Source organism: Chlorocebus sabaeus, chromosome 17 (assembly GCF_047675955.1).
Source record: "Chlorocebus sabaeus isolate Y175 chromosome 17, mChlSab1.0.hap1, whole genome shotgun sequence".
Lineage (NCBI taxonomy): Eukaryota > Metazoa > Chordata > Mammalia > Primates > Cercopithecidae > Chlorocebus > Chlorocebus sabaeus.
Window position 1 is genome coordinate 35,064,555 of NC_132920.1, and position 21,840 is coordinate 35,086,394.

At 41.3% G+C, this 21,840-nt stretch overlaps 1 protein-coding gene across 7 annotated transcripts in view; it reads left to right on the forward strand.

The window, feature by feature from the left end:
- ANKS1A (ankyrin repeat and sterile alpha motif domain containing 1A) overlaps positions 1–21,840 on the forward strand; it is a 194,033-nt gene that overhangs the window by 54,956 nt on the left and 117,237 nt on the right. For all 7 annotated transcript variants that reach the window (XM_007972861.3, XM_007972855.3, XM_007972858.3 and 4 more), the window contains exon 2: positions 19,238–19,318. In XM_007972861.3, the coding sequence (XP_007971052.3) occupies positions 19,238–19,318 (81 nt within the window). The remainder of the gene's footprint in view (positions 1–19,237; positions 19,319–21,840) is intronic.

Here is a 21,840-nt window from a genome sequence, read left to right on the forward strand (position 1 = left end):
TTCAAGTGATTCTCCTGTCTCAGCCTCCCTAGTAGCTTGGGACTACAGGCATATGCCACCATGCCTGACTAATTTTTGTAGTTTTAGTAGAGATGGAGTTTCACTATGTTGGGCAGGCTGGTCTTGAACTCCTGGCCTGAAGTGATCTGCCTGCCTTGGCCTCCCAAAGTGCTGGAATTACAGACGTGAGCCACCACGCTCAGCTTGTACATAGCAGACTCTCTGTTGAGTCTCTTGTGCTTCTGAAATACAATATCTATTAGACTCATTAAAGAAACTCTGAATTTTTTCATCCATCAAGCCATTAGGAGGTGATAGGACTTTCCTCTTTTTCTGTGATACATGAAGCTGTATTTCTTCCCATATAGAATTTTGATTGTTGTAAGTGGCTGTCTCTTGTAAATTTAAAATCTGGAAAGCAAAAAGCTGTTTATGGAAAAGCCCTCTAGTTTGAGAACCGGTTTCCTTTATGCCCTCAGGGTCAAGTCTCTTACTCCTCAGTTGGGAGATGTTACACGTAGCAGCATCCATCGCATTGCCTTTTAGCCAGGTGTTTTTCTAGGTTCTTAGTCATCTCAAGTGAGTAGTTATTTTTAGAACTACTCCAAGGACAGGGTATTGGGTGCCTTTTGAGAAAACCAGAAAAAGAATTTGGCAAATATAGCAGATTTGGAAGGTTGATTAAATACAGATCTCAGTAGAGGTCCTGAGACAGGCTCTGGGATTAAACTAAATTTAAACATATTACAATTAGAGACAAAAGAAAGTGAGAAAAACCTGGACGTAGTTAAAATCGAAGGTTTTTTTGGTTTTTTTTTTTAATGTTCCAAAGTAATGTGCTTTGTTCACCATTTTCACTAACAAGTTGCAACTAAGTGGCTACAGCGCTTATTACTAAATTATGGAGAAACAACTTTTTAAAAATTAGTTTAAGCAGAAAAGCTTTAAGGCAGCAAAATTTGATCTGTATAACCTATAAGTATATATTTTCAGAAATAAAATGTTTCCCTCAAGGACTGAATATAACTTTTAGAAAAGAAATAATCCACTTGGGGAAGTCACTTTGGCTACATAGAACTAAAGCAGAGAGGAGGTGGCCAGTAAAAGGATTCTGAGAAGCGGGTAGCTCCTCATATCCTGGCTCTCTTGATTCAAAGTAAATAATGACATTTGAGTAAGAAGTCTTTGCCATGGATTAAGTGCCAGGCAGGCCTGAGCTTAGCCCCAGTTGAGGGGTTACTTGCTGTTCATCAGTCCCCTCAAAGTGCTCTAGCATCCTTTGCAAAAACCCTGTAAACGTAACCTCACCCCCATTCCTTTCATCTAACCTTAAGATTACCAAAAACCATTCCTCACACCCAGATTTAGAGACTTACCCAATACGAAAATGATTCTGAGCTGTGACACGTAAACAAAACCACTGTTTTGTTTATCTGTCCGGTGGACTGAATGTTCAGGGCTCTTGGTAGGTCACTTCATAAAGAGAAGTGGGCAGGGAAGATGATCAGAGAAGAGCTGAGGACAAGTGTCATCCAAGGAAGTCAAAAGGATTTATCCTGGGCATGGTGTAGTGACAAGAACATTTCACTGGGAGACAGGAGGCCTTGGTTACAGTCTGGCTCAACCATTCACTGTCCTTTCTCCTCACTGTGTCTGTTTCCTGATCTGTAAATGTTTTGGACAAGATGGTTTTAGGCATGGGGTTAGTGAGATGAATAAGACAAGGATGTTTCTGATAAAGGAAACAAGCTTGTTGTAAACAAAGAAAACGTAGTATTGTAGATGTTTTAAGTAGGAGTCTTTAAAGAAGAGCTGTGGTTATAGTTAACTCAGTGGGGCTTTGAAGAATGCTTGAGATTTCACAAAGATTAAGATGGGGGAAAGCAGAGAGAACAGCATGTACCAAGAGATGGATGGTGCATAGCTGACACCCAAGGTATGTATAAGAGTGGGGAGGGTGATGGAGCCAGAAAGGTACCTGGGGTTAGATGGGGAGGTCTTTACTGCATGTCAGGCTAAGAAGTTTTTCCCCATTGGTAAGAGAGAGTTCTAAAGCTCTTAAGTAGAAGGAAAACCTGATTAGTTAGCATTTAAAAAGTAGAATAGTGACAGCATCATAGATGTTTTTTGTTGTTTTTTTTTTTTCCATGGAGGAAGAGACTTGAGGCAGTCAAGCTCATTTGGAAGTTATTTCAAGAGTAAAGCAGTGACTTAGAGAGGAAGGGACAAATTTATGAGCTGTTTTAGGGTACAAAATAAATATCTGGGATTTGGTAACCCTCAAATTGACCCATTCATTTCCCCTAACCTCAGCCATGGCTGGTTTAGGTTGGGGTACATAACTGTTAGGTACAAGTCGTACAATGTCTTGTAAAGTCCATTGGCCTTTGAAATCGCTGAGCCATTTGGTTCCTTCCCCTGGGGATGGGTACTGAAGTTGTGTGGGCAAGCTTGTTCTTAGCCTCTGTAATTGAAGAGCTCCATTCAGAAGCAGTGGGGAGTAATTGATGTTCATCCTCTAGAGGCTGGAAAAATCAAGGACCACAGGAAGCTTTTTATAAAGGAGGCCAAACCCAGAAATAAATTTTCTCCAGAACTCCTTCTTAAAAGGATTCTTAAATCTCATAACCGGAACCCTTTCTCTCTCTGGACTAGATCTGTCTTCACTTTTAAAAAGTGTTTGTGTGTATGTTGTTAAAGAAAAAATTGCTTCTGACACTTCTTAAAATGGTTCAGTCCTTAAACCCAGGAGCTTGAGGTTACAGTGAGCTATGATTATGCTACTGCACCCTAACCTGGGTGACAGAGTGAGACTCTGTCTCTTAAAACAAACAAACAAACAAAAAAGGTAAGGAAGACTTTTTTCTTTTTTCTTTTTTTTTTTTTGAGATAGAGACTCGCTCTGTTGCTGAGGCTAGAGTGCAGTGGCTCGATCTCAGCTTACTGGAACCTCCATCTCCCTGGTTCAAGCGATTCTCCTGCCTCAGCCTCCCTCAAGTAGCTGGGATTACAGGCGCCCACCACCACGCCCAGCTAATTTTTGTATTTTTAGTAGAGACGGGGTTTCACCATGTTAGTTGGGCTGGTCTTGAACTCCTGTCCTCAGGTGATCTGCCCGCCTCAGCCTCCCAAAGTGCTGGGATTACAGGCGTGAGCCACCACACCCGGCCAGGAAGACGTTTTTCAAGACTATTGCAATAAGAGAGAGAGATCCAGCTTAACTCCAAATATGACAAGGGCAAGTGGGGATTGATAGCCAAGGAGCAAGGCGAAGGGGTCAGTGGGTGGAAAGTGACTTAAAGGAAACATCGAGGGTAGGGGGATTCTGGCTAAACTGACCTAACGGGATTCTTGCTGAAGGCAGGCCAAAGACTTAGACATCAACAGTGGAGGATGAGGAACTTGATCAGATATCAAGGATGGGGGTAGGTGGTGGGTGAAGCTGTTTGCGGGGACTCAAACTTACTTAGCGGGATTCTTGCTAAAACCAGGCTGGGCAGGTGAAAGATAAAAGGTGAGGTGGCGTGGAGGCAAGGTCAGGCCCTTAGAGGGCTTTGAGGAGCCTGACTGAAGTTTGGTCAAGCAGAGTCTTTGCCAGTGTGTGTTTTATTACAAAAGTAATATATGCCTCACCTCCAGAACTAATTTGTCTTCAAAGCTTGGTATGTAGCCTTCCATGTTAGTATAAGCTTAGAAAAATACTCTGTTCCTGCAGAAATGAGATCATACTGTACATACTGTTATGCAGGTGCATTTTCCACATCGTAGATCTTCAGTGTTTTTCGTGTCAGCACACATACACTGGTCTCAGTCTTTCGAATGCCTTGCCTCATTTTAGATATTATTTACAAAAATTGTAAACTGGAAGTAATTTATATTTTATATTTTAAATTATGTTCATTACTTTATATTAGAAATTATATTTATATTTTAAATTCCAGTTTATAACTTTTTTACATACATTATCCCATTTATTCCATAAAATGATCCTCTAAGGGTGGGGATAGGGCAGGTAATATTTCCATTTTACATAGAGGTTACATGATTTATTAGAGACTTTGCAGCTAATATGTGTCAAGTCCAGGATTCATACGTGTCAGTTGCATGTATGAAAACAGTTTTAGATCTTTAACATTCAGCTTACATATAAACCACATGTGGAATACTGTTTTTGTCTGTGGTGCTTTGGGACTTTTAGGAAATATATGTGGTGTATGTAGTACCTAGACTCTGATAATAAATTTCATTTGAGACGTTTATCCCTTTTACCTGTATTATTAATTTCTATATTGAAAATTCTTATTTTAATGTCCTCAAAACAACAAAATAATCATCTCAAATATTAAGATTAAATGAATTCAGTCAGTTTGTAGCAATACTTTCAATACTTAAGTAACAGACTTAGTCAGCTAATTGGATTTCTGAAAATGTTAATGGAAGTGTCTCAGTTAACTACCTCTACTCATGTCCCTCTGGTACTCATTTCCTACCTGGAACATCACACCTCTCTCAGTATTCTTTATTGGTTTCCTGGGACCCTGGAGAGAAAGAAAAGGCAAGACAGGATGAATGAGGAGTGGGGAATGTGAGGCAGGGCGGAAATGAAAGAATATGAGCTGTGGGAATTCACTTTATTCAGGAATGGGAAAAACAGCAAGGGAAAAGCCATTTCTCAAGAAGCTGTATGGCATGCAGGTGAAGATTTTGAGTTAAATCCAATGTCACCCTTTCTGGCTCTGTGACCCTAGGTAAGTTATTTCTGTCCATACTTGTCAGTTTCCTAGGGTTTCCTTATAGAGTTCTTACGAGAAGTAAATAGTGGGTTATCTAATCCACTTAAAGTATATTTGGCCTCTAGTAAACATTTAATCAATGTTAGCTATTATTTCTAGGCTTTTTAGATGCAAAGTCCCAAGAAAGGAGTCTGAAAGTCTGGATCCAGTAAAATGACCATATAATGTATTTTTCAGGCCAGGATGCTATTAATAATTGTGGGACGACAAATATTAGCCAGTATTTATTATTTCCCTAATGAGGGAGGCATCTGTGCCCCCAAAACTGTGACTGATTAAGGCAGCTTTCCTTCCTACCTCAGCCCAATTAAGCTAGGCCTCTGGACTTTGACAAGCCAGGGAGCAAATCATTCTTAAAAACTCTTTGACAGATAGACAAATACACACTCACTCACTCTTTAAATCACAGAAGAAACTTTGCTTTTTCTTTCTAGATAACATGTCTTAAAGTGATATGAGTCTGTACAAATTTTACCAAATATTTGTGCAGTATTATTTACCCAAGAAATCGCTTTGAAGAAGATATTTAAGTTCTTTTTATTTATTTATTTATTTTCAGAGACGGAGTCTTACTCTGTCACCCAGGCTGGAGTGCAGTGGCATGATCTCAGCTTATTGTAACCTCCACCTCCCGGGTTCAAGTGATTCTCCTGCCTCAGCCTCCTGAGTAGCTGGGATTATAGGCCCGTACCACCACACCCAGCTAACTTCTGTATTTTTAGTAGAGATGGGTTTCTCCTTGTTGACCAGGCTGGTCTCAAACTCCTGACTTCAGGTGATCCACCTGCCTTGGCCTCCCAAAGTGTTGGGATTACAGGCGTGAGCCACCTTGCCCTGGCCTAAGTTCTTATAAGTAGTTTCCGTCATTTAAAAACAATAACTTTGATACATCTTAAATAGTTCTCCTCATGCCTTTAGGTGTAGATTTTTCTTACCTCTTGAGTTCTCAGCATGTGCCAGGTGCAATGCTTAATTGGTGGCGAGGATATAATGGTAAACAAAACATATTTGAATTTGCCCCTGAGTTGCTTGTTGTCCAGTGAGAAAGGCAATCAAGTAATGAAAAATGCAGAGCTCTAAACTGAGATTGTTGTAATGAAGGCAAAGTACAAGGAGTTCTACAGAAAGTTCTTGAAGAGCCTGACCCGGCCTGGGAAGGTGAGGAAGAAGTTCCCTGAAGGGAGTTTTGCTCAACACTGAATGTCAATTAAAAATGGCAAGATGGGATGGGGGGCTGGGGAAGAGGCAGAAAGGAGCATGGTCTTCTAGGAAAGATTCTGTATGTGGAATGCAGAAAACTGGGAAATGTCTGTTTTTTTAAAAAATCAAGGAGGCTCCACTGTGATCCCACACTCTTCCCACTGTTTGCAATGCCTTTGCTGTCCCTTTTCTTGCTAATGGCATTCCATTCATCCATCATCACTTTACAGTATACTTTTTTGTTTTCATGTCTCTGACATCCTTTAGGACAGGGACTTGGTCTTATTTATTCATTGTAAGATGTTTAGAAAAGCACAGTAGCCTTTCTTCTTCTTTTTCCCTCTCCCCATAGTGCCAGGTACTTACTGTGTGCTTGCTCCTTGGGAAGGGGGCACAAGACAGGCACAGTGCCTGTTGTCATGGAGCATGTACTGTAATGATTGTTTTGCTCACTGAGTAAATATGCTGAATGATTCACCCTTAGAATCAGCATTGTGGACTCTGGAGGCCATTTTCATAGAGTTTCAGCAGTTTTGTGCCTTCTTTACAGTTGTGCAACAGAAACAATCAATGCTCAAGTGTTAAGAAGCCACTAATAAAGTAAATCGAATGAAGTAAGATAAAGGCCCCCCAAATAGTGAAGACATTGAAGAAATAAGGCTTGTAAAAATATGATGTATATGTTAATCCTCATGAACACATCCTGATTACAGCAGAGAACTCTTGTAGTGTTGTCCACTTTGTGGCAGTGTGCTTCTCAGGCTGTCCTGTCTGTGTCCATGTTGGAATGACGGTTTCACACTGTACTCATTCATGTACTGTTCACTATCCACCTTTCTGTTATGAGGATTGAGAGGGAGCCAGTGCCTCGCTTGCCCAGGATAGCAATAAGTTAAAATAACAATCCTTAGAGCAAATATACACGGAGGTTTCAAACAATTCGTCATTGCTCTTGGGAAACCTGTGGATTTGTGTGTGTGTGTGTGTGTGTGTGTGTGTGTGTGGTATTGTGTGTGTGCATTCAAATTGCGGACAAGAAACAGAAGGGCTTAGAACAGAATAGTGAGAAGAGCAACACTGGATATAACTGCTATGTTTATCCTGAAGATAATTGTCCTTGGCAGGATAGAAGAAGGAACTCCTTGCTGGCTTTGTGGAACAAGGAGGCCATCCTTCCAAGTTTCTCATGTGACTTGTGTCACATGTGCAATTAAAATGAAGTGTCACCTTTCTTGCTTGTGTCTCTCTCAAGAGACAATAAACTTTTCAAAGTCACTGCTTTGCAGAACATGTTTAAACACAAAACCACAAGGTTCCTAGAATTATAGATTTCATAGTTGACAAGGGCCTGCCCACCTGTCACACAGTGTCAGCATCCTTTCTGCATCAGTCCCACTGGAAGGCCGTTTGTGCACACCTGATTCCCTTCCTGGGAAAGCAACCATTTCCAGTTCTTAGTGTTTTCTTCTTCTGGTGTTTCCTCCATATTTCTGATTGTTAGGCTTATGCTGTTATTTCTTTATTTAAAAATTTTAAACATCCTCTATTAGTCACTGTTAGCCTTCTTACACTCTCCACTGCCTCCCCCTTCATCCTTCAAGTATATCACAGCTTTTAGTTACATCAGTGTTCAATGCTTATGTTTATGTTATTATGACTGTTAGGATTATTTACCTGCTGAGCCAGTTACGCTGTAATTCTGTTTTTTTCTTGTACAATTAATTAATTTTCTTCCCGTTGATTTTCTGAGTTTTCTTTTTTCTTTATTCCTTTTTTTTTTTTTTTTTTTGACAGTCTCTTGCTCTGTCGCCCAGGCTGGAGTGCAGTGGTGTGATCTTGGCTCACTGCAACCTCCACCTCCCAGGTTCAAGCCATTCTCCTGTCTCAGCCTCCCAAGTAGCTGGGATTACAGGTACCTGCCACCACACCCAGCTAATTTTTGTATTTTTTGTTAGAGATGGGGTTTCTCCATGTTGGCCAAGCTGGTCTCCAACTGCTGACCTCAGGTGATCCGCCCGCCTTGGCCTCCCAAAGTGCTGGGATTACAGTCATGAGCCACTGCACCCGACCATTTTCTGAGTTTTCTACGTCCAGCTTATTCTTACTTCCCAAATCACAACTGTAATTTTTAAGTATTCTTTTTTACATCCTAGGCAGATACATCAGTTGATCATGTTAGTTTCGTTTCCTCCTGCAGATTCCCCCCTGGATTCCCAGCATTCTCCAGATATGGTCTCTAGGCTGCGTAGTTGATTCCCTTCACCCCGTTTCCTGGATACCCGTCTTCCTCTTTCTCGGTTTGCTCATTTGTTTGGTAGAGCACATCCTCCAGTCACTTCCTGATAAAAGAGTGTGTGGGAGGTAAAGTTGGAGACCCTGCATGTCTAAAAATATCCATTCTCTTTTTATACTTGACTGATTGGAAGTCATTTCACCTCAGAATTTTGAAAGCATTTCTCCTTTGTCCTATGGCTTCCAGAGGTGCTATTGAAAATTCTGGTGGCGCTTAATTCTTTGTATGCAAGCTGTTTTTTTACTCTCAAACTGTGTTCTCTTTATCCCATTTATTATAAGATTTCACAATGTGACTTTTAAAAATTTCTTATTCATTATACTGAGCACAGGATGGACTCCTATAAGCAGAAGTTCAAGGAAAATTTCTTAAATTATTTTTTTGATGATCTTTTTCTCTCTTCTCTGGGACTTTTGGTCCTCGAATTTTATCTTTCCTATTTCCAACCTCTATCTTTGGTTCTACTTTCTGAGAGATTTATTCATCTTTATCTTCTGGATCATTTTTTCACCTTTATCTTCTGGGATCTCATCCTTCAAGATAGAGACTTTCATTCAGGGCCTCTGATTTCAGTACAGTTCCTTCCCCTACCTTCTGCTGTTCCTAATATTCCTGCATCTAGATCTGAGCTGGTTCTTACAGAATAAATCAACCTTCTCCTGTGTAGGTAGAGGAGTGATAGTCCCTGGCTGTCCTGGATGTGACAGCAAACCTGGTGGTATAACACCTCTTTATACAGAATTTGTATTAAGTCCTGGTTTTCAGCCCCTCCCCATCCCTGGCCTCCTCTGCCACGTGGTGCCTCTAATCCCTGAGCCTTCCCAAGGGTGTCTGTGTGAATTGGCATCCCCTTCACGGGCTGCAGAGATTCACTTTCTCAGCTCTACTAACTTACCTACTTTTTATCTTTCAAAAAGGATCAACATTTTATGTTCAGTTATCTTCTGTTCCTTTCACCCTTTTTATTTAACTCTGGTTTTAATGGGTTTCAGGAGGGAGCAGAAATAAAAGTACATGCTCAGTTTTGCCCAGTTAACTGAACTCTTTTGGCACTGTTGTGGGGCTTTTGTGACTGACTGTTTCATGTCTGTGTGTTTTGTCTTCCCTTGAAGATTACAAGCTTCTCTGACAGTGGGGATGGTTTCATAGACCTCTTGTATCTCTCCTTTTACCCTCAACTATTAAGTATGTAGAAAGCATTTTAGGAAGGATGTGTCAAATTCATTTGAGTAAGATGAAATCTTTTCTCAATTAGACTGATTTGAGAGAGTGTTTCCTTGTGTTGGAAAACTGCCAGCCCTTCCTGAGGTTCAGAGATAAATCTCCCTTTGCAAGGATAACCAAAAGAAGAAAACATTGAAAGCTTTTGACAGAAAAAGGCTGATGAGACAAACTCCTGTTTAGACCTTATGATTTAATGAAGAATTTTTGGAGAGTTGCCTAGGACCTCTCTTTCCCCTCGAGTTTATTGCTCCCTCTTTACAGGGTCTGTGATCCAGAAGGCCTTTATCTGACTTGATGCTTTGAGTCGTTGACCTTGACCCACAGAGATGCACGTTGTTTTCTGTAAACATTCAGTGTCAAGGGCCTGAAGAAACTGGAGGGAACATGCACTAGAGTCAGATGTGGAATTTTATTTCTGTTCTCATGTAACCAGCTATATGACAATCAGCTAGTCATTTGAACTTCAGTTTTCTTACCTATGAAATGGAAATACCGGTATCTGTTTTCCTTCTTCATAGTATGCCTGTAAGAGCCAAGTATGGGTAACATGCATGCAAATGCATGTAAACATGTAGACATTGTCACTTTAAGTTATTTGGTGTATAACCATGGTACAAACAAGGATGGGCTTTATATAACATAGGATTATGGGTTCCTGTCCTTCATATCGATCTACTGACCAGACATCTACATGTGGGAGTCAAAATTCATTTCAGCCTCAACAAATTCAAAATAAAACTCCCTCCTGCTCCCTTCTCTTCTCCCCTACCTCACGTCACCACAATCACAAAACAAAGCAACCCTGGTTTTCCTCCAGAATTCTCACTACTCACTGAGTAGTCTGATTCAAACGGCCGCCACTGCACCCCAACCTGCATTTGACAAGGTCCTGTCTTTTGTATTGAATCTATCCTTTTTTCTCTGTCCTCTTTGCACTGCTGTCATTTAGGTGTTCACTTCATGCCTAAATTACTAACTTCATCTGGGCTCCCTGGATCTAGTCACACACTTCTCCTAGTATATCATTTACACACCCTCTCAGCATAATGATGAAAAATATTCTGAAATATGTCAGGCCATCACAACAGTATAGTGAATAACAAATGGACTGTCTGAGTACCTGCCTCCCAGCTGTCAACAGAAGGATTTTTCTAAAACACCCATCTGATCATTCCTCGCTTGAATCTCTTCAGCGGCATACAGGACCCTTTCTGATTTGACTCTGCTGGCCTATTCAACCTTGCATTCACCATCCTTCCAGTTGTATGCCCCAGCCACTCATAGTTACTTGCAGGTGTCCCACTTTGCTGAGACTACTCAGGGGGCAGTGAATTTGGATGTTGCCTCTTCGTTTCTGCCTGGCTGCTTCCTCCTAAACTTTAAGGCTCAACTTAAGTATCTCCTCTTCTGTAAAACCTCCCTGTTCCCATTTCCCTTAAGCCAGTTTGTGTACTTCCTTCCCAGAATGTGACACACTGTGTAGTATTGTCATTTGTTTACTGGTCTGACTTCCTCACTGAACTCAAGGGTAGGGACTGTCCAGCACTGTGGCATCAACATTTATTGGATGGAACTGGATTGGACAGTCTTCTGGCCCATTGAGATACCATTACTTGTCTGTGTAAAGTAAGCAATAAAGTAGCTGGGCCACCACATGAATCATGTTTACTGCCAGCTAAGAGCCATTTAGGGTATCATTTGATCCAGAAATCTGACCTCACACACATGAAAGTGGCCTGGGCACTTTGGTTCTAACTTATGGTTCTTCTGTCTCTGTGTTTTATGTACAGACATCTCAGATGCAGTGTTCTTGTGTGTCCCATCAAGAGATTTTTGCCATTCTTAATGGATACAAATGGACTAGGTTTGTTATACTGCATAGAGACCATGTCACACTGGGGTAGTGTTGGTTCAGGGTTGGCAAGAATCTGATCTGGCAAGAGGGAGTGAGCAGGCTGCTGAAAACCGAATGTTAGAAGTTGCACCCTGGTGGCCCTGGGCCAGTTCCTTACATAGTGCTCTGTTCTTGGAAACATGAGGGATTTTCCTAAAGGTCTTATAATATATGGTATGAATGAGCAGGATAAAGAATTCACTGCGGCTCAGGATCAGATAGGATAAATGTGGTGGAAGGTGCAGTGGATGATCTGGAAGATCTGAGACGGGTGAAATTAATATCAGCCAGTGTAATCAGGAAAGGTGTTGAGGATCAGGGGACATTTGAGTTGGGCCACTTTCTGTACTCGACAGAATAAATATCCCATTTATCTTGTTTTTGCGATTCTTTCTTGATTTCACAGAGTCTTTAAGCAATTTTACCTCAAGCTTTCGCTTGAGTGTTGCTGGGTCTGAAGAGTGGTAAGTAAATTTAGCTATGAGTGTTGATGGATTTTTGAAATCAGGTAGGAGGAACGCTGATTCTCTGTTAAGAGATTTGGTTTCTGATCACCTCAGTTTAGACTTTAGACCCTGCGCCTCCCGTTGGTTTGAAAGTGCTCCCCTTTCCTTCAAGTGTGGACTTTACGTCCTCCTCCGTTTTCTGCCCCGGGCAGTGAGCACTAATAGGTGCTCAGCGGATGCCTGTGGAACTGAACTCTCCTCGGTGTCCTTTGTAACGTCCTCTGGCATCTCTGTGGGCAGAGCTCCCTGCTACTCCCCTCTCCAGCCACATGTCAGGCACGCTCCTTCCCAGGGCTCCTGTGTTTGATGTTACTCTGCCTGTCTACCTCAGACACCCTCACGGCTCTTTACTTTCTTCAGATCTCTTCTCAAAGGTCACCTTCTTAGAGAGGTGTTTCCTGATGACCTTATCTCAGATATCACTCATTTCCTTTTTATCCCCTTCCTTTGCTGCCTCTGCTTCCTTTGCTCACTTTTGGCCCTTATCACCACATAGGCGTCATAGAATCTATTTGTTTGCTTATTCACTCACTCACTCCCTCCTCCTAGAAATCAAGCTCCATGAGGGCAGAGACTTTGTCTTTTTCCATCTGCATCTCCAGCCCCTAGAAGGCGCACTTCACATGTCTGTTGAATACATGCGTGAGTAGCTCCACAAACAGGACCTCATTTGGCACCTTCACCAAATAGAGTGGGCTGTTTCTATTCATCAGAACCTCCAAATCCAGCACAGTGCCCAGCATGTCTACACATACAGTCAGTTTTTAAAGGAATGGAGAGAGGCCTTTGAGGGGGATTCAAAAGCCACAGGGCCTCACCAGTCATATTCTTCCGTGCCCTCCGCAGTGCTTTAGATGCCATCCCAAAACGTAGGTGCCACCGAGGCGCATAGGGCAAGGCTTGCTGTACTTCAGCATCATGTGAAAGCAGGTAAGCTTTTTTTGACGTGCTAGGCCTCTCAATACTATTATACTTGCTCAAGCTTCTAGAAGTTTCCATGAATGATTTAAGTCCTGGGGAGTCCATCACAGTAGACTTTACAAATGCAGAGACAGTGCTGTGGAGAATCAAGTGAATTGTCCAAGATCAAAAAACGTGACAAGTGGCGGAGGCGAGTTTTGAAGTCAGGTTGGCTAACCGCAGAGCCCACGCTCCTAACCTAGGTTCCATAGCTTCATCACGCAGGCTTGTTGTGACTGCTCCAGGACCCATTAAGATCAGTCTGAGTGTTTGTCCTGCAAGTCAAGAGCAGCTATGGCATTTCTGCACAATCTCTACAGGTTAAACTTTGCTTAGGAATCTCCTCGGCTGTGGTTAAAGTTGTTTTCCCTGGTTCCTGGTGCATTATATGCTGCTTTTGTTTGTTGGTGAGTAGCCCTCTGGTGCCTACAGTTTTAGAAAACCTAATAGGACAGCCGTGATAGGGAGGAAGACCTAGATTGTAAATAACTCTTTTCTTGAGCTGCCAAAAAGGAAGAAACTTGGGTGGAGGGGGATGTTACTACCATCCTGTCTGAAGCTGAAATTCCAAACAAGGAGATTATAGTTCTCTATTTTCGTTTAGATTTTGTTTACTATGTTCCCCAGTCCCCAAAACTTCTAGATGGGCTTTTGAAGGAGAAGGTAGAGAAAAAGAAGGAAAAAAGACCTCTGTGGTTGGAAAGGTTGCAGCTTTTTGCAGTGAAGTCACTATCTTTTTTCTTTTTCTGATTGTTTTGAGGAAGTTTTAGTGCTGACGTAGGATGTCCAAACTTAATCACCTTTAAACCAGTCATGGAGGCAAAAGTTAGAAAATGATGAGAGGCTTGCTTGATCCTGCCTTTTTGTTAAAATCAAAGGCAGTTTAAATCTTAGTTTCAGGGTTCCTTGGGGACATGGACTGAGAGGGCTGAGATAGTTGAGTTCTAATAGAACTAAATTAGTAGCTGATAGGCCCGCACTCTCAGCCACTTTAACCGGCCTTAGTATTTCCTTTCTCAGCTCCTCTTAGTTATTCTAGTCACCTTGCTGCTGAGATATGTCCACTACATATTCGCTTCACGTTGTCTTTCCAGTTAGATCAGACAGTCCTTGTTTGGCCAAATGCCATGAGCTCCATCAAAGAGAGTTTTTGATCTGCCACTGATTTGGCATGTGATTTGGGGCAAATAATTTGTTTTTAGCTTCTTAGTGTCACCTATACTGTAATGATGATATTTCCTCTTGTGTGGCAATTTGAAAACAAGTGTGACAACTGCACCTCACAGATTTTCCAGATCCATGTCACTTGCCATCACCCTGATCCATTGTCAGGCATAGTCATATACTTTTTGGTTTGGAAAATGAGATCATTGTACAAATGTGTTAGAGTTTTAATTGCATTTAGCTCCTTGTTTAGAAAGTGCTGTAGAAGTTCGGGCGTAGCGGAGGGTGGGGTATCACGACGTCCCTCAGGCTCCTCACCTTGTCTTTACCATCCTTAGTTGGCAATGAACAAATAGCCTAGATATCAAAATACATGTAACTTGCTTTGTAAAAATTTATTTTTAATTGACAAAAACTTTATATATTTGTTGTATACATTGTGATGTTTTAAAATAGCTATACATTATAGAGTGGCTAAATTGAGCTATGTATTACCTCACATATCATTTTTATGGTGAGAACACTTAAAAACCAACTCTTGGCCAGGCGCAGTGGCTCATGCCTATAATCTCAACACTTTGGGAGGCCAAGGCAGGTGAATTACTAGGTCAGGAGATCAAGACCATCCTGGCTAACATGGTGAAACCCCATCTCTACTAAAAATATTAAAAAAATTAGCCAGGCATGGTGGCATACGCCTATAGTCCCAGCTCTTCAGGAGGCTGAGGCAGAAGAATCACTTGAACCTGGGAGGCAGAGGTTGCAGTGAGCCAAGATTCCACCATTACACTCCAGCCTGGGCGACAGAGCGAGACTCTGTCTCAAAAACAAAACAAAACCAACAAAAGACACCAACTCTCTTAGTGCCTTTTTTTTTTTTTTTTTTTGAGATGGGGTCTCACTCTGTCACCCAGGTTGGAGCACAATGGCATGATCTCGGCTCACTGCAACCTCTGCCTCCTGGGTTCAACCAATTCTTCTGCCTCAGCCTCCCGAGTAGCTGGGATTACAGGCATGCCCTACCACACCTGCCTAATTTTTGTATTTTTAGTAGAGACGGGGTTTCGCCATGTTGGCCAGGCTGGTCTCGAACTCCTGACCGCAGGTGATCTGCCTGCCTTGGCCTCCCAAAGTGCTGGGATTACAGGCGTGAGCCACCATACCCGGCTGCAATTTTAAGATTATATAATACATTGTTATTAAGTATAATTGCCTTATTGTGCAGTAGATCTCTTGAATTTATCCCTCCTGACTGAAATTCTGTTCCTTTGACCAACATCTCCCCAACATCACCCTCTGCAGCTCCTGGTAACCACCATTCTACTCTCTGCTTCTGTGAGTTCAACATTGTTAGATTCCATATGTAAGTGAAATTGTACAGTATTTGTCTTTTTGTTCTTGGCTTATTTTATTACCATAATGTCCTCTAGGTTGATGAATGTTGTTACAAATGACAGGATATTCCTTCCTTTCCTAAGGAAAATATGCCATTGTTTATATATACCACATCTTCTTCTTCATTTGTCCATTGATGGACAGGTAGGTTGGTTCCATATCTCAGCTACTGGGAGTAATGCTGCAATGAGCACGGAAGTGCGGATATTTCTTCCATGTACTGATTTTACTCCCTTTGGATATACCCAGTAGTACAATTGCTGGTTCATATGGTAGTTTTAGTTTTAACTTTCTGAGGAACTTCGTACTGTTTTCTATAAATGACTGTACTAATTTTTGTTTTTACCAACAGTGTGCGAGGGTGCTCTTTTCTCTGCATTCTTGCTAACACTTAGCTTTTGTCTTTTCTGTAATAGCCATTCTGATAGGCATGAGGTGATATATCATTTTGGTTGTAATTTGCATTTCTGTAATGACTAGTGGTTTGAGCATTTTTTCATATGCCTATTGGCCATTTGTGTGTCTTCTTCTGAGAAATGTCTTTTCAGATCTTTTGTCCAGTGTTTCAGTCAGGTTATTTACTTTCTTGCTATTGAGTTGTTCTGAGTTCTTTATATGTTTTGACTATTAACCCTCTTAGCAGATGTATGGTTTGCAAATATTTCCTCCTATTCCATAGGTGGTCTTTTTACTCTGCTGGCGGTTTCCTTTGCTGTACAGAAGCCCACTTTTCCTACTTAAAATGTATCTTAAGATTGTAAACCTAATATCTACATGCTCATTAAAGTGGCTTGTCACCCATATACAGCTGTGTTTTATTAACATTTTGACTTTTTTTCTTCTTTTCCTTGTGCACAGACGATTCCCCCATTTCTTTTACAATATTATTATTATAAAAGCACTATGTGAATAGATTCTCACTGTAAGTGTTTTAAACTGTGGTAGAATACAGAGCGCAGTAGGAAAGTCTGTCTCCATCATCTGCAGTGCTCCCTAACACACAGATTTCCTTCCCCAGAGGTGAGCACAGTCAGTATTTGGTGAGTGCTCTTCTAGTCACCATCCATTTACAGCAGTGTATATTATACAATGACTTCTTCTGTCGCTTTCTTGTAACACAGTATGTCTTGGGAAATCTTTCCATGTCAGGACTTAAAGGTTCAATTTGTTTTCTTTCCTTTGTTATTACTGTTGTTGTTGATGGTTATGTAGTATTTTATTTTATGAGTATACCTAGTATTTTACTGCTTGCCTATAGATAGACATTAAGTTTTTAGTTTTTAACTCTTACAATGAAGCAATCCTGTACCAGCATGTGTCTTTGTGCACATGTGTAAGTATCTCTGTTGGGTAGCTGCCTATAAGTGGAATTGCTGCCTCAAAGTGAATCTTATTTTTGGTTTTGATCAATGGTGCCAAATTATCTTCCCAAAGGAATTTACCAGTTTAAACTTATACCAGTGGTGTTTAAGATTGCTTGTTTTCCTAATCTTTAGAAACACTTGATGATGTCATTATGTTCATTTTTGTCAATGAATGTTTTTAATTTGCATTCTTCTAGATTGTGTCTCTGTAGATCTGACCTTGTCTACTTTCTGCCTTTTAGTAATTCCTCAACATTGCCGGTTACTTGATGGTATCTTTTTAAAATTTTCTTGGTGTGAATCTGTCTATAGCTATCTGTGTAGGGTGGGATATCTTTTCTGTCACTTCAGAGAACTTTAGGCAGGCGGTAGAGTAAACTTGTGCACTTAATCTACTATCCTGATAAATTTCATCCTTTCTGAGCTGTGACTATAATATTTACAATTTTGTTTCTTTTTTCTCGTTAACATTATGATCTTTTTTTCTTATTACATAGCAATATAACTGGCATATGATATTCTACTCTGTACTGTAGTTATAATAATTTGTCTATTGATGCCTATTGCTAAAATTTTACTTTATTGTTTATTTATTTTGAGATCGAGTCTCACTTTGTTGCCTAGGCAGGAGTGCAGTGGCACAATCTTGGCTCACTGTAACCTCCGCATTCCAGGTTCAAGCAATTCTCCTGCTTCAGCCTCCTGAGTAGCTAGGACTACAGGTGTGCACCACCATGCCCGGCTAATTTTTGTATTTTTAGTAGAGATGGGTTTCACTATGTTGGTCAGGCTGGTCTCAAACTCCTGACTTCAGGTGATCCACCCGCCTTGGCCTCCCAAAGTGCTGGGATTACAGGTGTGAGCCACCATACCTGGCCAAAATTTTATAAATAATATTGCTTCCAACACTGAACATACAGGCTCTGGGCTCAGATGGTTTTGCTGGTAATTCTTTGTAATTTTAGTGCTCTGTTATTGTCTTTTTTTTGAGACAGAGTTTCTCTCTGTCTCTTCAGGCTGGAGTACAGTGGTGTGATCTTGGCTCACTGCAACCTCCAACACCCGGATTCAAGCAATTCTCCTGCCTCAGCCTCCCAAGTAGCTGGGATTACAGGAGCACGCCACCATGCCCAGCTAATTTTTGTATTTTTAGTAGAGACAGGGTTTCACCACGTTGGGCAGCCTGGTGTCAAATTCCTGGCCTCAACTGATCCACCCGCCTCAGCTTCCCAAAGTGCTGGGATTATAGGCGTGAGCCATCACACCTGGCCTGTCATTGATTCTTCAATATGGAAATGAGTAGACAGCTGCCCAGCTGACCTGTGACCTAAACCTAACACTGATACCATCCAGTAACAATAGCACAAAAAGCAAAAACTTTAAACTAGCCTCAATTATGAATATAGATTCTAAGTAATCTACTCTCAAATAGATGCTCTCAAGTAGAATTATAATGGAAATGGCCAATTAAGTTTACTCCAAGAATGGCTTAATATTAAGAAACCTATTGATAACAACATATTAGGTTGTTAAATATGAAAAACTGTTATCTCCATATATGCAGAAAATACATTTAACCAACTATCTCTAATAACACTTTTTGGAAAAAAAGTAGGATACTTCTTTTACAAGGTGCAGAGTATCTACCTCAAACCATTGGAGGCATTTTTATTAGAAGCAGGAACAAAACAAGTTTGTCCTCTGCTACTTGATATTCTTTCAGAAGCTCTAGCCAATGCAGTAAGGTTTGCAGAAACAAATAGGAACTAAGGCTTTTAGGATTATTTGATATTATTTTAGAAGCTCTGGTCAATGCCGTAAGGCCAATGCAGAAACAGAAATAAGAACTAAGGCTTTGAGGATTAAGTAAGGTAACATTTCAGCTTCCCTCCTATGGTGTTTTTAAGTCAGATAAGACACTGTAATTATAGATACTGTTTTTTTTTTTTTTTAATTACTAATAAGACATACTTACAAAAGAAAGACAAAATCGTCTCTTTCATCTTAAGACACATCTCCTGGTGCTTTTTTGACCTTGGTCCTTGCTCGGTGACTCATCTTGATTATCTGATCTGTGTTGAGGTCTCTCTCAAACCTTCAGTCACCAGCACAGGAGTGGGTGCTCAATACCTGTTCTGTCTTTGATGACCTTTCAATGAGCTGTTTTTGCAATCATGGGAGTACTAGAAGAACAAACTCTTAAGCGATGACACTGTTGTCTTGACACTTGACTCTGTTTAGCAAACCATTGAAGTGTACCCTCAGTGCTATGCATCTGCAGTGTATAGCTGCTGTACATTATCAGGAGTCATTTGGAAGTAACTGATCTGGTTGAACACCACACAGAAATCATTACTAATTAGCTAGCTATCTCTAACTTTGGTTTGTGACTCCAGTCTGTGAAATCTATGTCTCTCTCTCTCTCTTTTTTTTTTCCCTGATAGCATGTGGAGAGGGCCAAATGTGAACTGTGTTGACAGCACTGGCTACACACCCCTGCACCATGCTGCTTTGAATGGCCATAAGTAAGTATCAATGTACTGCATCCCTGCTGTCACCCTACAGAACCCAGGCCTTCACGTTGCCTTTTCATTTTCTAGAAAAGTTTGCTGGCTGGGCTTAGTGGCTCATGCCTGTAATCCCAGCACTTTGGGAGGCCGAGGTGGGAGGATCACATGAAACTGAGCTTGAGAGCAGCCTGGGCAACAAAGCAAGCCTCCATCTCCACACACAAAAAATTTTTTAAATTAACCAGGCGTGGTAGTGTGCCTGAAGTCCTAGCTACTCAGGAGGCTAAGGCAGGAGGATTACTTAAGCCCAGGAGTTTGAGGCTGCAGAGAACTATGATTGTGCCATTGCATTCCAGCCTGGGTGACAGAACGACCCTATCTCTAAAAAACGAAAACAAAACAAAGGTTTGCTAAGCGGTGGCACTGAAAAACAGAGAAAAACAAACCTAAGTTCAGTTCGTTCAGGATTTCTGTGTCTTTCTTTCATGTGTTATTTAAACATCCTTCCCCACCCCACCCACCAAAAAATCTTTAGCCAAGAGTTAAGTTTTACCTTTTCTTCTGCTTGTTCTTTTCCCCTCTGGAATGTTCCAGTGCTACATAATGTTCTAGGTATGATGATCAAATTTGGGGCACCCAGAACATAAAGGGGCTGGAATCTATTAGGTAACTAACTGCTCGATAAACTGAAAATAGATTAGTGGTCATGAGAAAGCTGTCTTCGGTTTCAATAGTTATTTATTTACTCTCTCTTCTTGCCTGCCATTCTTTCCTCATAAAATTAGCCCTGTACACAAGAACCCTTTTTAAGGGGGAAAAATACATTAAATGGCCTATGTAATTCTCCTGAGTATAGAGAAGTTGTTAGGAACTGGGTGGGATTTGTGTGCAGCGTTCTCTGGAGAAGGCATGCTTTGGGGAGAATTTGAGAGAGAAGGCAGAGGCTTAAGTGATGAGGCACTGCCCTTCAGATTGCTCAGCAAAGGGGCAGGCATTGTCAGGGCGCACAGTGAGTGGTTTTGCCAGGATGTCAAAGAATGTAAACCAGAGTGTAACAAAATAGAAGGTGTTAAAGGAAAACAAGTACTATAGGCAATAAGTAGCAGCAGTGTAGTTTTTTTGTTTTTGTTTTTGTTTTTGTTTTGAGATGGCGTTTCATTCTTGTTGCCCAGGCTGGAGTGCAGTGACACAATCTCGGCTCACTGAAACCTCCACCTCCTGGGTTCAAGCAGTTCTCCTGCCTCAGCCTTCTAAGTAACTGGGATTGCAGGCACCTGCCACCACACCCGGCTAATTTTTGTATTTTTGGTAGAGACAGGGTTTTACCATGTTGGTCAGGCTAGTCTCAAACTCCTGATCTCAGGTGATCTGCCTGCCTCGGCCTCCCAAAGTGCTGGGATTACAGGCATGAGTCACGGCGCCCGGCCACCAGTGTAGTTTTTATGAGGAGGGATTATTGGAATCATTTTAGATTTTGCTGAGCAAGGAGCTCCAGAGCCCTCACCCCCTTAGAGTATTTTGTGTCACTTGTCCAATATTTGACCCACCCTAATTGACTCCAACATACCAGAAAGAGGCAATGGTTGTTTCCTTCAACATTAAACATTTCTAAAGTACACTGAATACAATCGTTAAGTCTTTTCTGTAGCCATCTTAGATATAGCTAAAAAGAAATCTGTAGAGAACACTGTTCCCATATATCTGAATATATCTGAATTAAAGTGAATCTTGAACTTAAATGACTATAGTTTGCTAGCCAAATTCATTTCCAGATGCTGTTTCTATTTACAGTGGGGATTTTCTTTGACCTCACATTCATAGGGATAATTATATACTAGTATCTGTTTAATTAGTGCTGTCACCAGGAAAAAAGCAAGTTCCTCTTTCTGGGGATATCAAATGATAACATATGTGTCTGGCTTGCTTTTGCCGTAACCTTTTATTGATTGATTGATTGATTGATTGATTGATTTTGAGAGAGAGTCTCGCTCTGTCGCCCGGGCTGGAGTGCAATGGCGCAATCTCAGCTCACTGCAACCTCTGCCTCCCGGGTTCAAGCAATTCTCCCTGCCTCAGCCTCCCGAGTAGCTGGGATTACAGGCACCCACCACCACGCCCGGCTAATTTTTGTATTTTTGGTAGAAATGGGGTTTTGCCATGTTGGCCAGGCTGGTCTTGAATTCCTGACCTCAGGTGATCCACCCACCTCGGCTTCCCAAAGTGCTGGGATTACAGGCGTGAGCCACTCCGCCCAGACTGCAATAACTTTTATTCTGCTTGACCTCTCTGCTTTCAGTGCCTACATCACTACATGCTCTGAATAATGTGGTGAATAATTATATTTGTCTTGTATGATTACTTTTATGTAAATTCAACACCTGAATGATGTTTAAACATCATAAACAAGGAAACGGGTTTGGACAAAGAGTCCAAACATTTTTTTTTTTTTTTTTTTGAGATAGAGTCTCGCTCTGTCACCCAGGCTAGAGTGCAACGGCACTATCTCGGCTCACTACAGCCTCCGCCTCCGAGGTTCA